We start from the raw sequence: 15,425 nt of genomic DNA on the forward strand, positions 1-15,425 counted from the left end.
ACCAAAGAGTTAAATGTGACATCATCTGAGCCATACCTTCACCCCTACAATTGGCTCAGACCCCTTGTGGTGTCATAACACACACCTACTTAATATTCCGCTCGCTCTATAACCTACATACAAAGAATGTCATGTTTGGTAAATATTGGCTATGTTTACCTTTCTGTCGACCATAGGTCTAGGGCAGTTTAGGCCTGTGGCCTTGCACCAGGGACATGTTCCTGGTAACTGCCTGCCTTGGAAATGTTCAGTACCAGTTCTGCTGAAAATCAGAACTGTCTCTTTTCTCTCTAAGAGAAAATCCCCTTAAAGGGCAATTCTGCACACCAAGCCTTTTTCACTAACTCAGTTCAAGTAACTGAGGCCTACTTAAATTATAACAATCCCCCCTAAAAAGGCTTGATCTGCAGATCCCTGCTTCTGCACCCAACAACAGTACCTGGTTTCTTTTCGTTGTTTCACTTTTTGATGCTCGTGCTCACACACTGCTCTAGGTGGTTATCCCTGGGAGAGAGGGCAAGACCTCTTGGTCTTCCTGTAACCAGGCTCTCTGGTGATGCCCTACTTCTAAGTCCCTCTATACCACATTCTCAGCATTTGTGTCACTTGCATATCACTTACAAACTTGCATGATCACAGAAAAGTGAAACCTGTTTGTCTGTTAAACAACGGAGCAGTGCCAGGTGCCTTCTAAAAGAGCACCTTTAACCACTTGCCGACCGCACACTCATAACGTGCGTCGGCAAAGTGGCAGCTGCAGGACCAGCGACGCAGTACTGCGTCGCCAGCTGCAGCCTAATTAATCAGGAAGCAGCCGCTCGTACGAGCGGCTGCTTCCTGTCAAATCACGGCGGGGGGCTCCGTGAATAGCCTGCGGGCCGCCGATGGCGGCTCGCAGGCTAGATGTAAACACAAGCGGAAATAATCCGCTTTGTTTACATTTGTACGGCGCTGCTGCGCAGCAGCGCCGTAAGGCAGATCGGCGATCCCCGGCCAATCAGCGGCCGGGGATCGCCGCCATGTGACAGGAGACAGCCTGTCACTGGCTGCACAGGACGGATAGCGTCCTGTGCAGCCGGATCTCCAGGAGGGGGCCAGGTAGGAGAGGGAGGGGGAGGATTTCGCCGCGGAGGGGGGCTTTGAGGTGCCCCCCCCGCCACCCACAGCAGGCAGGAGAGATCAGACCCCCCCAGCACATCATCCCCATAGGGGGGAAAAAAGGGGGGCAATCTGATCTCCCTGCCTGCACCCTGATCTGTGCTGGGGGCTGCAGAGCCCACCCAGCACAGATCACTCAAACCAGCGCTGGTCCTTAAGGGGGGGTAAAGGGTGGGTCCTCAAGTGGTTAAACAATCAGCTCCATCATAGGTACTGCTGAAACGTATGGAAATATTGGTTCATTAGATTGTTTATGAGGCACCAATCTCTGAACCATGTTAATTTGTTTGCGTAATTTCACACACAAACTCACCTGTATAATGATTTCCAAGATTGCCACCCCCATCACTACGACCAGTGGATGTAGGAAGAAATTTTGAATTGTAGAGGCCCAGTCCGAGTGTCCCTGGAATATCGCCAGAAACCTTTTCCACCAGGTCAGACTGGAACTCACCTGATTATATTTGTGTTCAACCTCTTTAAGATCACCCTGATCATGATGAAATATCAACTCTAGTTTAGTGTTCTGTTTGTTTAACCGTTTTAACAAAGTGTGATCTTGTGTCAAAACCTGTACCCATTTGTCCCATGGCGTGTTATCCCTCAGGATGGGCATTTCCTGTGGAGCTTTGAACTTTAGAGTTCTCCTAACAATTTGACGTAGTCAAACCTTGATGACTTGATCCATATGGGATCTCCGCTCACACAATATATTCCCCTTGAAAGCTCAACCTTATCGGAACAATTTGAAAATGTACCATGAATGTGTCATTAGACCTCATGTTTAAAAAACAAACTTTTCCTTCAGCCACTGGAGATATTGGTTTGGCTTTAGGAGGGATCTTTTGAATGGTAGCTTCGCATTCTGTGTTATTGAGCCAGCAGGCTTCCTCACTAAATCGGACTTGCCCCGGCAAACACAGGTACCTCTCTGAGAATTGCCAGCATGATGACAAATCTACTTGTTTCACCTCCCCGTCTAGCACCAAAAAATGTTGACCTCTCAGGTCATGGTGTAAGACATCTGTGGAGGAAACAGGTGTACCCAGGGATACTACTGGAAAAACTACATGGGTTTCTCCAGCAGTAAGAACCAAGGAAGTAGCGGTGCATAAAGAATTGTCGCACCCTTTCCATTTGTTTATCCAAACATCTCGGTGCTTCCATGCAAAAGATCCTTCCCCCGGAAAATCGATAAACCGCTCCTTGTCAAGTCTCAGCTGTAAAGCTGTTTTACCTTCTGAAAAGGCTTGAGCCATTATCTTAAAATCTGCTGTTAACTCGGTCTGCATTGACAGGCATGCTGTCTCCCATGCAGTGCCCGAAGCATGTGCAATCATCTTTTGAAGAATTATTTGAATGTGCATTTGAGTGTACCCCTGAACTCTATATGTGTTGTGCGTTAACTGTTCCAAAACCAAGTTCAGATGATGTTGGGTACCCACATTCTGTTGTTCCAATATGCCTAATTGTTGAATGACCTCTGTCATACCTTCTATGTCTACACTGTTGGCTACCCCCATTCCAGCGCCCATGCCTCCCAAGATTGTATCTGCTACATCCCGGGACCTCCTCCTGGCTACATTATTCCCTGTGGAATGTGCCCATGACATGAAAGCCTGTACCAGGGTGGCAGTGACAGTGCTGCAGTTAGGGTAGATATTAGATATTACCCACTCTTGTAAGTTAATCTGCCAAATGATCAATTGAAGCTGAGCCTCCATGATAACTGGAGTCGCCCTCAGTTGATTTAACTGAAAAGGGCCACTTTTTACAACCTGATGTGTGTCACATGACGGTAGGCGGGGTTCCTGGGTAGTCACTGGCAGGGTGACTACCTGAGCTTTAGGAGTTGTGGGAACCCCCACTTTTACTGTCACGGTTCCCCTTCTCACTATGCAAGATCTATTTGGACCTTGAAACTCTAGGGACTGTGGGATGCAAAAACCGTATGTCCATGGTTCTTCATCCTCCCGGACTAAGGGCGCTATTTTTAAACTCCCCCGTTTTAGTCCCATCACCCTTCCATCATAGAGAGTCCCCGAGGTGCTACCTGATGTATCCCAGGATTCAGGATTCTACCTCTCTACTCCAAAAAGTCCCCTGATCCATTAAACTCCCATTCCATGCTAACCCTTGTGGTCCTCCCCAGAAGAATATGGTAGGTACTCTTTCTTCTGGGAAATTGATTAGCATCTCAATGACAAAAGATGTCCCCCAACTGTCCTGATTGAACCTTTGCCCCCCTTATGTCCTGAGGCAAAATGCGTACCTTAGGTCGGGAAGAATGTATTCTCTGCAATCTTTCAGTTAAGAGTACCCCTTCACTTACCCATCTAGCATGAGGATAAGTGCTTGAATAGGGACTGTGTGGTATTGTCTCATGTTGTGACCCATGTAGTGAGGATGTTACCTGTGTTGACACTCCCTTCCTCGGGATTGCTCTCCCCACCCTCTTGGTCACCTGATACTGTGGCTGGATCTCGATTTTTACTTCTCGTTTCGAGAACCATAACCCCTCTGCTCTCCAGCCTTTATGAGTGTATAGTTGTCTCAGAGACACTCTCTGTTGGTAACTCCAGAGTGTGATATTGTTCCCTGCATCTCTCCTATAGGAGAAGTGACGCCCACTGCTCATTCCTATCCAGGCTAGAACCATCTCACTCTGGTTAACCAAGACAAGGTAATCTTGAACAACACACTCCACCTTTTGCATGTACCCATTGTACTGCAATGTACCTTTTAACAAAACTTTTGATCGGGGAGTCGGTTCTGGGAGTGTGACATGCCAGAGCAGATTTACGCTGCCGTTCACATCTCTTTTCCAGCACACCTGAACCTTCAGACCTTTCACCAACATTGTGCCATGAAATTTGTTTCCACCTGGCACTAGTGATCTTTTCCTCCTTCGCGGTTTGGTCCAGTCAGACCAATCAGAGGAAAGTGGAAGAGGATCAGCCTCTTTTTCTCCAAACATTAACATGCTTGGGCCTTGTGTTCTCATTAACCTCTTATTGTTCATGAGAATGTCCTCTCTTCGGTCTCCTAGGACGGAATGGCAGCCTAGGATCACCATCAGCACGGTACTCTTCATTATAAAAGCACCTCCTTGGGAAAGAAAAACATTGCATTATGCTTTGCTCAGTCAGTTTTTTTAGTCTCTTTCCAATCTCAGAAATTTTGCTGTTCTCCAAACTCGGATTGGCATCTGGAAACTGTCTCTTCTCCGACTGACATGTCTGTCTTTGTTGCCGGCATCTCTGCTTTCTAGACTCCATATCGCCAAACTCCTGAAATCGAAATACAAACAAATCAATTCTTATTAATGATTTGGGTTTCGCCCTGCGGCTTGTACTCTGTACACTTTAGATTGATCAATATATACCGTAATTGATCTCGTTGCTTTATGGTTCTCATAAACTCTGTTGACTCTTTATGGTAGACTGGAGCTAAACTCCTCTCCCCTACCTAAGTACTATCTTCAGTACTTACCTGTTTAAAATATGCTCCCGTGGACTTCACCTTTGGAAGCTCTCACCTCATTGCAACCCTGTACCTCATCCCCCCCTGTACATACTCAGCAGCAGTATGTACAGAGTACGGGTGCCACCCACCTGTTACTGCTTTGCAGGTGAGCTTGCAATGCTCTTACTCATTTTCGCTTTTACTTACCTAGAACTCCATTGAACGCTACCAGCTCTGCTAGAAGTCCTGTTTGTTGTACCCTCTGTTCAATGTCTGCCAATGCTACTCCCTCAATACTACAAAAAACGGCTACCTCCCTGTAGGAAGGTGCGCTTTGCCCTTTAACTACACAGGGTGCAGGGCTAGGCACTTTAACTATACAGGGTGCAGGGCTAAGCAGTCCAGCCTCATATGCCTGTATGCGGATCCCTGAATGCCCACTTGGTAGGTAGTCATATGGCAGAAACTGTACTGATACACTGTCACTTTGTAAATGGCAATTCCTTCTTCTTTATAATTGCCCCATGAACTGCTTTCAGTTCTGTTTTGACCATGCTAGTTTCATAGCAACTGCCTGGTTCATGTATTCTGGCATTCCTTTTGGAAAATAATCTGGAATCCGAGATACTCTGTAGAGTGTCTCCCCCACGGATCCCCCCTTGATCAGCTGCCCTGTGCACGGTGCCGTGTGCACAGCTCTGATACCTGGATCCCTGGCATCTCCTGCCCCCCCCCCCTTATTCATGACGGGGGCCGTGCCATGACATGGGCTCTCCCAGCACCATCCTCCCCCCCCCAATTTGGTACAGACTAACCAGCAAGCTCATGGTGACCACTGTCACAGGAGCCCTAGTGGCTGACCGCACTTAGCCTTCTAAACGGTGCCAGCGCACAGATCGTGCGAACTCTGGTCGCAGTCAATGCGCAGGAACCGTTAAGAATTGGCCGCCGACAACTCAGAAGGGAGCCTGTGAGACACGGGTGATTACAACTTCACCCACTGGTTCAGAGTAAACTGCCACCACCGCGGTTATCATGGGACCGTGGAGCCCACTAACTGACTGACTAATCCTGCGAATAAAACGGTTAAACACACGTTATTCTGTCTAGCCAACAACAAACAAACAATTTGGGGGTGGCATTTCCCTGCACTGTGACACCATTTTGAGTCATGGAATACCAGACAAGTTGGCTGCTATGCAATCTCCCATAGCAACCTCCCAATCCTATATACTTTAGGGGAAAAAAACAGTCAGAGAAAACATTGTATATGCACACTAGACATGTTAGCATCTTTACATATTCCAGAAAATTAGCCTCCCGCTACATACACCCTCGGATGCCTGCGAGAAAAAAACACACACAGAAAAAAATACCACAGCAGATTGTCCCACACAAATTCACAGCTGTAACTCTAAACTTCCTCATACATTAGACTGACCCAGTGGCGTACGGCTGCATTCCTGTGTGCCCATCGCACCCAGAAAAAAACATCCTGCTCCAGGGCAAATCTCTCCACAAATACAGCAGAAACTAAAAAAAACAGCCATCAGCGTACCTCGGACATGACTCAGAACTGCACAGATAACATAGAACTTTGCCTGGAATTTGGAATGACAACGTAAGCTGTTAATTAAACTCTCATGACTTTGGCTGTCTCAGTACACTTTCTATACTCTCTCTCACTAGTCCACTAACCTCTCTCCCCCCTGTCCACTAACTGCAGACTGCAGCCCCCTGCCTCTGCTGATGGGGGACACTATTATTTATTTATTGTATTTATAAAGCGCCAACATATTACGCAGCGCTGGACAATAAATAGGGATACATACAATATTTAGGGGTGACATACAGCAAAATGACAATACCTGAATATAAGAAAGACCAGATCATGCAGCACAGTATGAGTACAAGGTAATGCTTAGTCACTGGAGGGGAGCATGGAGATTAGGCAAGTTAGGTTCACTCAGATGTATAGCATGGGTTCACAGTAATGGAGGTGCATGATCAGGTAGGACACAAAAGGAGGAGGACCCTGCCCAAAGGCTTACAATCTAGAGGGAGAGGTAAGGACACGGAAGGTAGGGGACCAGAGTTCAGCTGTGGGTTGAGAGCACTTGTGAGGGGTAGTAGGCCAGAGTGAAAAGGTGAGTTTTGAGGGCTTTCTTGAAGATGTTGAAGGAGGGGGCTGCCCTAATGGGTGGAGGTAGGGAGTTCCATAGTGTTGGAGCAGCTCTTGAGAAGTCCTGGAGGCGTGCATGGGACTGGGTGATGCGGGGGGGGCGGTTAGGCAAAGTTCATTGGAAGAGCGGAGTGAGCGGCTAGGTGTGTACTTCTGAGTAAGATCGGAAATGTAGGTTGGACAGGTTTTGTGGACAGATTTGTAGGTCAGACACAGTATCTTGAATCTGATTCTGGACTGGATAGGAAGCCAGTGGAGGGATTCAAGGAGGGGATCCGCCGTGGTGGAGCGATGGGAGCAGTGGATAATTCTGGCTGCCGCATTCATGATGGACTGCAGTGGGGCTGTTCGGGTCATAGGCAGACCAGACAGCAGGGAATTGCAGTAAACAAGGCGGGAAATTATGAGGGCATGGATGAGGAGGTTGGTGGTAGCAGAGGTCAGGAAAGGGTGAATCTTACAGATGTTACGAAGGAGGAAGTTGCAGGACTGTGTGAGGTTTTGGATGTGGGGTGTGGAGGAGAGTGCGGAGTCCAGGGTGACACCCAGACAGCGGGCTTGAGAGGTAGGACAGTACACCGAAACACAGCTGGCATCAATCCCAGCACAGTACTGCGAGTACACTGTGCCGACAGCAGCAGTAGACTTTCGCTGGTAAACAAGCAAAAAAAAAAAAAAAAACACAGCCTCCGAGAAAGAACAAAGAAAAAACAGCAAGGGAAAAAAAAACACAGGTGACATCTGTGAAACGAAAAAACCTGCCTGTGTACAGACGAACACACAACTTAAAACCACAGTAAATCATAGAAACTACGAACGCTGCTCACACTGGAGCTGCAGCAACAAACATACCCCAACATAACATATAGACAGAAAGAAATATCCCATACTCTCCCCCCCCCCCTTTCAGGGAAAGTAATCTTCACAGCAGAAACTGCAAACTCACTAAGCTGAGCCCGCAGCCCACAGCAGTGCCGCACAGCTCTGAACAGATTATAACACCAAATAAACCAAAACGTCATACTTGCCTGGTCAGCGGACGACCTCTACTCAACTGCCAATTTGATCAGCTTTAGCAAAGTTTCTCACGAATCTGTGGACCCCTCCCGGGGCTTCTGAGAGTCTCATCCCCTCAGCGAATCCGTAGTTCCTCTTGTGGCAATTTGCCAACCCACTTGCCAGGAATGCCCCGTCTTCTGGATTCAAATTCGGCCTTGGCTGTGTGTACATCACAGCCAGAATAAGTCCACAAAATTCGCAGCTGATTAAACTTCGAACTGCAGCCCGTGTGCTGGCTCATGCCACCTCCCGCACACCTCTTATCTGCTCGATAAGCCTGTCCGCGTCTTCTCCGCGTTGCTGTGAAATTTCTTGATAGACAATACTATCCATGGCTCGGCCCTTCTCTGCCTTTTCTGCCAGACAGCACTAGGTTTAACGGCACCAATTTTAAGAAACTATACGTTGGTTGCTATTGGCAACAGCACAACACACCTTTATTCCGGCACCAGCAACTCATTAGTAAGAGCTGCAAACACGACTCTCATCACAGCAAACAGTATAGAAGATAGAACTTCTTAAACGTCTTCAAGTTTCAGGTGTTTATTCAGTAAACAGATATACAGACACAGTTCATTACATCTTAGCAAAGCAGATTCTTCTGTCGTACGTCTTCTTGGCGTTACAGGCTCTTGGTCCCATTCCTGGTAAATGGTAACCAGTCTTTATCTTCTATCTATACTACGTTACATCTACACTACCTATATATAGCATACAGTTATAGAATAGGACACAACATCATTGGATAGAAGTCAAGGGTTGGAGAAAGCCAGGAGAGAGAAAAAGTGTCTCTCCTCGGCCTGTGACCCCTTTTAATACCGGTCACCAAAGAGTTAAATGTGACATCATCTGAGCCATACCTTCACCCCTACAATTGGCTCAGACCCCTTGTGGTGTCATAACACACACCTACTTAATTAATATTCCGCTCGCTCTATAACCTACATACAAAGAATGCCATGTTTGGTAAATATTGGCTATGTTTACCTTTCTGTCGACCATAGGTCTGGGGCAGTTTATGCCTGCGTAGGCCTGTGGCCTTGCACCAGGGACATGTTCCTGGTAACTGCCAGCCTTGGAAATGTTCAGTACCAGTTCTGCTGAAAATCAGAACTGTCTCTTTTCTCTCTAAGAGAAAATCCCCTTAAAGGGCAATTCTGCACACCAAGCCTTTTTCACTAACTCAGTTCAAGTAACTGAGGCCTACTTAAATTATAACACCTGTCATAGTGAGATTGATCATATATGGAATATTTTATTAATAATATATATACACATTTGTTCCATACTGACTAGCAGGATTCAGCTTGCTTACAAGTATTGCTACAACCTGGGGTAAATGTTTAACCTGGGGTAAATGTTTAAATACCATTCATTGTGCCTTAAAGCTGAATCTACACGCAGCGATCCAGTGGCTCGATTAGCCGCCGGATCGCCTCTGCCGCATCCCCGATCGCCCGCGCGTGCGTCGGATTCGATCCGCCCTCGTCGCCGCCGGCGCCGCTTATCTTCCGCTCGATTCCCTGCCATTGTCCGCTCGTGGGGAACGAGCAGGGAATCGGCGGCGGCGAGATCGGACCTGTCGGATCTTATCAAGCGAACCGCAACAGCGGCTCGATTGATAAGCCACATCGGAGCGTGTAGACCCACCTTAAAAGTTGACCAGATCCTTCAGTGTTGTATGCAGAACTCAATCCTTTATTTAACAAAATATTAGGGTTGTGTACCAACCATTGTTCCATTCGGGAGAGTTTATATGTTTTTCAAAACTGATAAAAACTAAAGGTTACCCTTTATTTTAATGTGATCCAATAATGCCACCTGCTGGAAGAGTAACCACATGACAGCATAAATTATTGGTGAACCAATGATGACACCTACTGGTGATGGCAAGACACTGCAAGGTAAGGATTTTTTTTTTAATCTGGCCAGCTCATTATTAACGCATAAACACACCCACTGCCTTGTGATTTGTGGGGAGATAATCCTTGATACAGCCCATTATTTTGTTGATTGGCCAGTCACTAATCTCATAGGCAGGTATCAGAGATAGTGATAAAAATAAAAACAGCAGGGCTGGGTCATCAGGACACATCATCTGAAACACATCACCTGGGACACACAACATCTGAAAGATATCTTGAGGCCAGAGACACGCCCAAGGCATTCATTTGGTAGATATAAAAGATTTTGTTATTATTATTTTTTTATTATTATTATTATATTGATATTTAAGTTGCAGCTTGAATATTTGGTTATTATATTGATAATTATTATTATAGAGTCTGAAAAGGGGTCAAATCTTTTAAAGTGCACATTAAAAGAATTTACTGATATTAATTTTTTGATAGATTTTTCCCTATTATCATAAAGTTTCAACTTTCAAGCTGCCACTTAATGGAGGAATACATAGTTTCCTCTAACGGACCAGGTTTTCTATTTTCTCAGATATAATTCTGTTTTAAAATAGATTTGGGGTTTTCCCTTATGAGGGGCCACGCCCTGGTATATGGTTTTGCATATGCAAATTAGATCCGCCATCTTGTCTTCATATGTTCTGTATTGAACTACATAGTTAACTCGCCCTATTTTCAGAGGCTTGAAGTTTTTATATATCAACCCTATTGTTTTGCAAGCGTTATTTGATTTGATACCTGAACTGTGAATTAATGCTTTATAAATAAGCTTACCATCGAAAGTATTGTTACATTTACCTGAAGAACAACTTGATTTGCATTCTTTTATTGAATTAATATATTTATGTAATACATTTTTTTTGTTGCAGTCTTTTATATTTGTACCAATATAATAGGAATATTTTGAAAAAAGAACTCATAAAGCGGACATCTCTGTATATCAGAGATCAAAATAACTTGGGATTCCTCCTACTGTAGCCTCCCTGGCGGTAAGCCTGATCACAGCTCGGGCTTGGAGAGATGAGCTGCGAGTGGTAAGCCTTAGTGTTGAGCGAACATCTAGATGTTCGGGTTCGGGCCGAACAGGCCAAACATGGCCGCGATGTTCGGGTGTTCGACCCGAACTCCGAACATAATGGAAGTCAATGGGGACCCGAACTTTTGTGCTTTGTAAAGCCTCCTTACATGCTACATACCCCAAATTTACAGGGTATGTGCACCTTGGGAGTGGGTACAAGAGGAAAAAAAAATTTAGCAAAAAGAGCTTATAGTTTTTGAGAAAATCGATTTTAAAGTTTCAAAGGGAAAACTGTCTTTTAAATGCGGGAAATGTCGGTTTTCTTTGCACAGGTAACATGCTTTTTGTCGGCATGCAGTCATAAATGTAATACATATAAGAGGTTCCAGGAAAAGGGACCGGTAACGCTAACCCAGCAGCAGCACACGTGATGGAACAGGAGGAGGGTGGCGCAGGAGGAGAAGGCCACGCTTTGAGACACAACAACCCAGGCCTTGCATGAGGACAAGAAGCGTGCGGATAGCAATTTGCATTTTGTCGCCATGCAGTCATAAATGTAACACAGATGAGAGGTTCAATAAACAGGGACCGGAAACGCTAACCCATCACAGATGTTCATTGTTCATGTTACTTGGTTGGGGTCCGGGAGTGTTGCGTAGTCGTTTCCAATCCAGGATTTATTCATTTTAATTTGAGTCAGACGGTCTGCATTTTCTGTGGAGAGGCGGATACGCCGCCGATCTGTGACGATGCCTCCGGCAGCACTGAAACAGCGTTCCGACATAACGCTGGCTGCCGGGCAAGCCAGCACCTCTATTGCGTACATTGCCAGTTTGTGCCAGGTGTCTAGCTTCGATACCCAATAGTTGAAGGGTGCAGATGGATTGTTCAACACAGCTACGCCATCTGACATGTAGTCCTTGACCATCTTCTCCAGGCGATCGGTGTTGGAGGTGGATCTGCACGCTTGCTGTTCTGTGTGCTGCTGCATGGGTGTCAGAAAATTTTCCCACTCCAAGGACACTGCCGATACCATTCCCTTTTGGGCACTAGCTGCGGCTTGTGTTGTTTGCTGCCCTCCTGGTCGTCCTGGGTTTGCGGAAGTCAGTCTGTCGGCGTACAACTGGCTAGAGGAGGGGGAGGATGTCAATCTCCTCTCTAAAGTCTCCACAAGGGCCTGCTGGTATTCTTCCATTTTGACCTGTCTGGCTCTTTCTTCAAGCAGTTTTGGAACATTGTGTTTGTACCGTGGATCCAGAAGGGTATAAACCCAGTAATTGGTGTTGTCCAGAATGCGCACAATGTGTGGGTCGCGTTCAATGCAGTCCTAGGCCGAAGAGGTCATAGCCTAGGGTCACAAAACCTGTTTATTTGGGCAATTTCAATGGTGGCGAGTCTGACGTACATAAATCGCAGCAATGGCCGTTAGCAACGTCTGAATCTCACGAAATGTCTCATGCAGGTAGAAGACATATTGTTAGACTTGGGCTCCAAAGATGGGTTCCCTACATCTCTGCAAACCAGAGTTACAGGGCTCCAAATTTGGTAAAATCCCCCATAGGCTTTCATTGGGCCTCCTATTTACAGTTCCAAAATCTCACATCTTTTCAAAGGGCAATTACTCAGCAGTGGCAAATTTTCTAGCATTGTAGGGACCCTTAGGGGGAACATGACTGGTGAGTTTCGGGCCCCTAGGCCAAAGAGGTCATAGCCTAGGGTCACAAAAACCTGTTTATTTGGGCTATTTCAATGGTAGTGATGGTGACGTACATAAATCGCAGCAATGGCCGTTAGCAAAGTCTGAATCTCACGAAATGTCTCATGCAGGTAGAAGACATATTGTTAGACTTGGATTCCAAAGATGGGGTCCCTACATCTCTGCAAACCAGAGTTACAGGGGTCCAAAATTGGTAAAATCCCCCATAGGATTTCATTGCCTCCCTATTTCACTTTCCAAAATCTCACATCTTTTCAAAGGGCAATGGCTCAGCAGTACCAAATTTTCTAGCATTGTAGGGACCCTTAGGGGGAACATGACTGGTGAGTTTCGGGCCCCTAGGCCGAAGAGGTCATAGCCTAGGGTCACAAAAACCTGTTTATTTGGGCTATTTCAATGGTAGTGATGGTTGCGTACATAAATCTCAGCAATGGCCGTTAGCAAAGTCTGAATCTCACGAAATGTCTCATGCAGGTAGAAGACATATTGTTAGACTTGGATTCCAAAGATGGGGTCCCTACATCTCTGCAAACCAGAGTTACAGGGGTCCAAAATTGGTAAAATCCCCCATAGGCTTTCATTGCCTCCCTATTTCACTTTCCAAAATCTCACATCTTTTCAAAGGGCAATGACTCAGCAGTACCAAATTTTCTAGCATTGTAGGGACCCTTAGGGGGAACATGACTGGTGAGTTTCGGGCCCCTAGGCCGAAGAGGTCATAGCCTAGGGTCACAAAAACCTGTTTATTTGGGCTATTTCAATGGTAGTGATGGTGGCGTACATAAATCTCAGCCATGGCCGTTAGCAACGTCTAAATCTCACGAAATGTCTCATGCAGGTAGAAGACATATTGTTAGACTTGGATTCCAAAGATGGGGTCCCTACATCTCTGCAAACCAGAGTTACAGGGGTCCAAAATTGGTAAAATCCCCCATAGGCTTTCATTGGGCCTCCTATTTACCGTTCCAAAATCTCACACCATTTCAAAGGGCAATGGCTCAGCAGTGGCAAAACTCACCAGTCATGATCCCCCTAAGGGGATTATGTACGCCACCATCACTACCATTGAAATAGCCCAAATAAACAGGTTTTTGTGACCCTAGGCTATGACCTCTTCGGCCTAGGGGCCCGAAACTCACCAGTCATGTTCCCCTAAGGGTCCCTACAATGCAGACCGTCTGACTCAAATTAAAATGAATCAATCCTGGATTGGAAACGACTACGCAACACTCCCGGACCCCAACCAAGTAACATGAACAATGAACATCTGTGATGGGTTAGCGTTTCCGGTCCCTGTTTATTGAACCTCTCATCTGTATTACATTTATGACTGCATGGCGACAAAATGCAAATTGCTATCCGCACGCTTCTTGTCCTCATGCAAGGCCTGGGTTGTTGTGTCTCAAAGCGTGGCCTTCTCCTCCTGCGCCACCCTCCTCCTGTTCCATCACGTGTGCTGCTGCTGGGTTAGCGTTACCGGTCCCTTTTCCTGGAACCTCTTATATGTATTACATTTATGACTGCATGCCGACAAAAAGCATGTTACCTGTGCAAAGAAAACAGACATTTCCCGCATTTAAAAGACAGTTTTCCCTTTGAAACTTTAAAATCGATTTTCTCAAAAACTATAAGCTCTTTTTGCTAATTTTTTTTTCCTCTTGTACCCACTCCCAAGGTGCACATACCCTGTAAATTTGGGGTATGTAGCATATAAGGAGGCTTTACAAAGCACGAAAGTTCGGGTCCCCATTGACTTCCATTATGTTCGGAGTTCGGCCATGTTCGGCCCGAACCCGAACATCTAGATGTTCGCCCAACACTACACGTGACCCGTTCGGCCAATCACAGCGCTAGCCGAACGTTCGGGTAACGTTCGGCCATGCGCTCTTAGTTCGGCCATATGGCCGAACAGTTTGGCCGAACACCATCAGGTGTTCGGCCGAACCCGATCATCACCCGAACAGGGTGATGTTCTGCAGAACCCGAACAGTGGCGAACACTGTTCGCCCAACACTAGTAAGCCTGAGCTCAGGTCGGCTAGGGGATTTTCTTACTGTTTAGGAGTCCAAGGATATATAGTAAAAAAATATTTTTGAAGAGACAAAAAAGTTTCAAGATGCTCTTAAATTTTAATGTATTAAAAATCTTCAAGCAAATTCATCTTTGCAAACAACATCCCTTTATCAAATACCAAAAACATATGTTGAAATATGCAATTGTTTAAAAAGGCGACAACGTCGACTTGTTTCGGAGTAACCTTCTTCAGGCCTTCACAAACCATTGTAATCTGTAATATACAGGGCAAAAATTGGGACGGGTACCATCTGGGCAAAATCAAGCCAGGAAACACCACTTAGACTAACAATGGACACAGCACACAGGCAAGATGTACCAGGAGAGAGTGGTGATTATCATTATATTATTGGTGTTCTGGCACACCATTGAGGATATGGTGTTTGGGTCTCCCAATTTTTCCAATTACAGTGATTGTCCAGGTGGGAGCTATATACAGTGGGTTGCAAAAGTATTCGGCCCCCTTGAAGTTTTCCACATTTTGTCACATTACTGCCACAAACATGAATCAATTTTTTGGGAATTTCATGTGAAAGACCAATACAAAGTGGTGTACACGTGAGAAGTGGAACGAAAATAATACATGATTCCAAACATTTTTTACAAAGAAATAACTGCAAAGTGTGATGTGCATAATTATTAAGCCCCCTTTGATCTGAGTGCAGTCAGTTGCCTATAGGCATTGCCTGATGAGTGCTAATGACTAAATAGAGTGCACCTGTGTGTAATCTAATGTCAGTACAAATACAGCTGCTCTGTGAGGGTCTCAGAGGTTGTCTAAGAGAACATTGGAAGCAACAACACCGTGAAGTCCAAAGAACACACAAGACAGGTCAG

The 15,425-nt window shown here is 45.8% G+C and overlaps 1 protein-coding gene across 3 annotated transcripts in view; it reads right to left on the reverse strand.

Annotated features, from left to right (window-relative positions):
- Nucleotides 1-4,101: 4,101 nt before the first annotated feature.
- HSD17B7 (hydroxysteroid 17-beta dehydrogenase 7) overlaps nucleotides 4,102-15,425 on the reverse strand; it is a 1,040,537-nt gene continuing 1,029,213 nt past the window's right edge. For all 3 annotated transcript variants that reach the window (XM_068253606.1, XM_068253607.1, XM_068253605.1), the window contains one exon: nucleotides 4,102-4,448. In XM_068253606.1, coding sequence (XP_068109707.1) covers nucleotides 4,170-4,448 — 279 coding nt within the window. In that variant the 3' untranslated portion in view covers nucleotides 4,102-4,169. The remainder of the gene's footprint in view (nucleotides 4,449-15,425) is intronic.

This window comes from Hyperolius riggenbachi, chromosome 9 (genome assembly GCF_040937935.1).
Source record: "Hyperolius riggenbachi isolate aHypRig1 chromosome 9, aHypRig1.pri, whole genome shotgun sequence".
NCBI classification, from domain to species: domain Eukaryota; kingdom Metazoa; phylum Chordata; class Amphibia; order Anura; family Hyperoliidae; genus Hyperolius; species Hyperolius riggenbachi.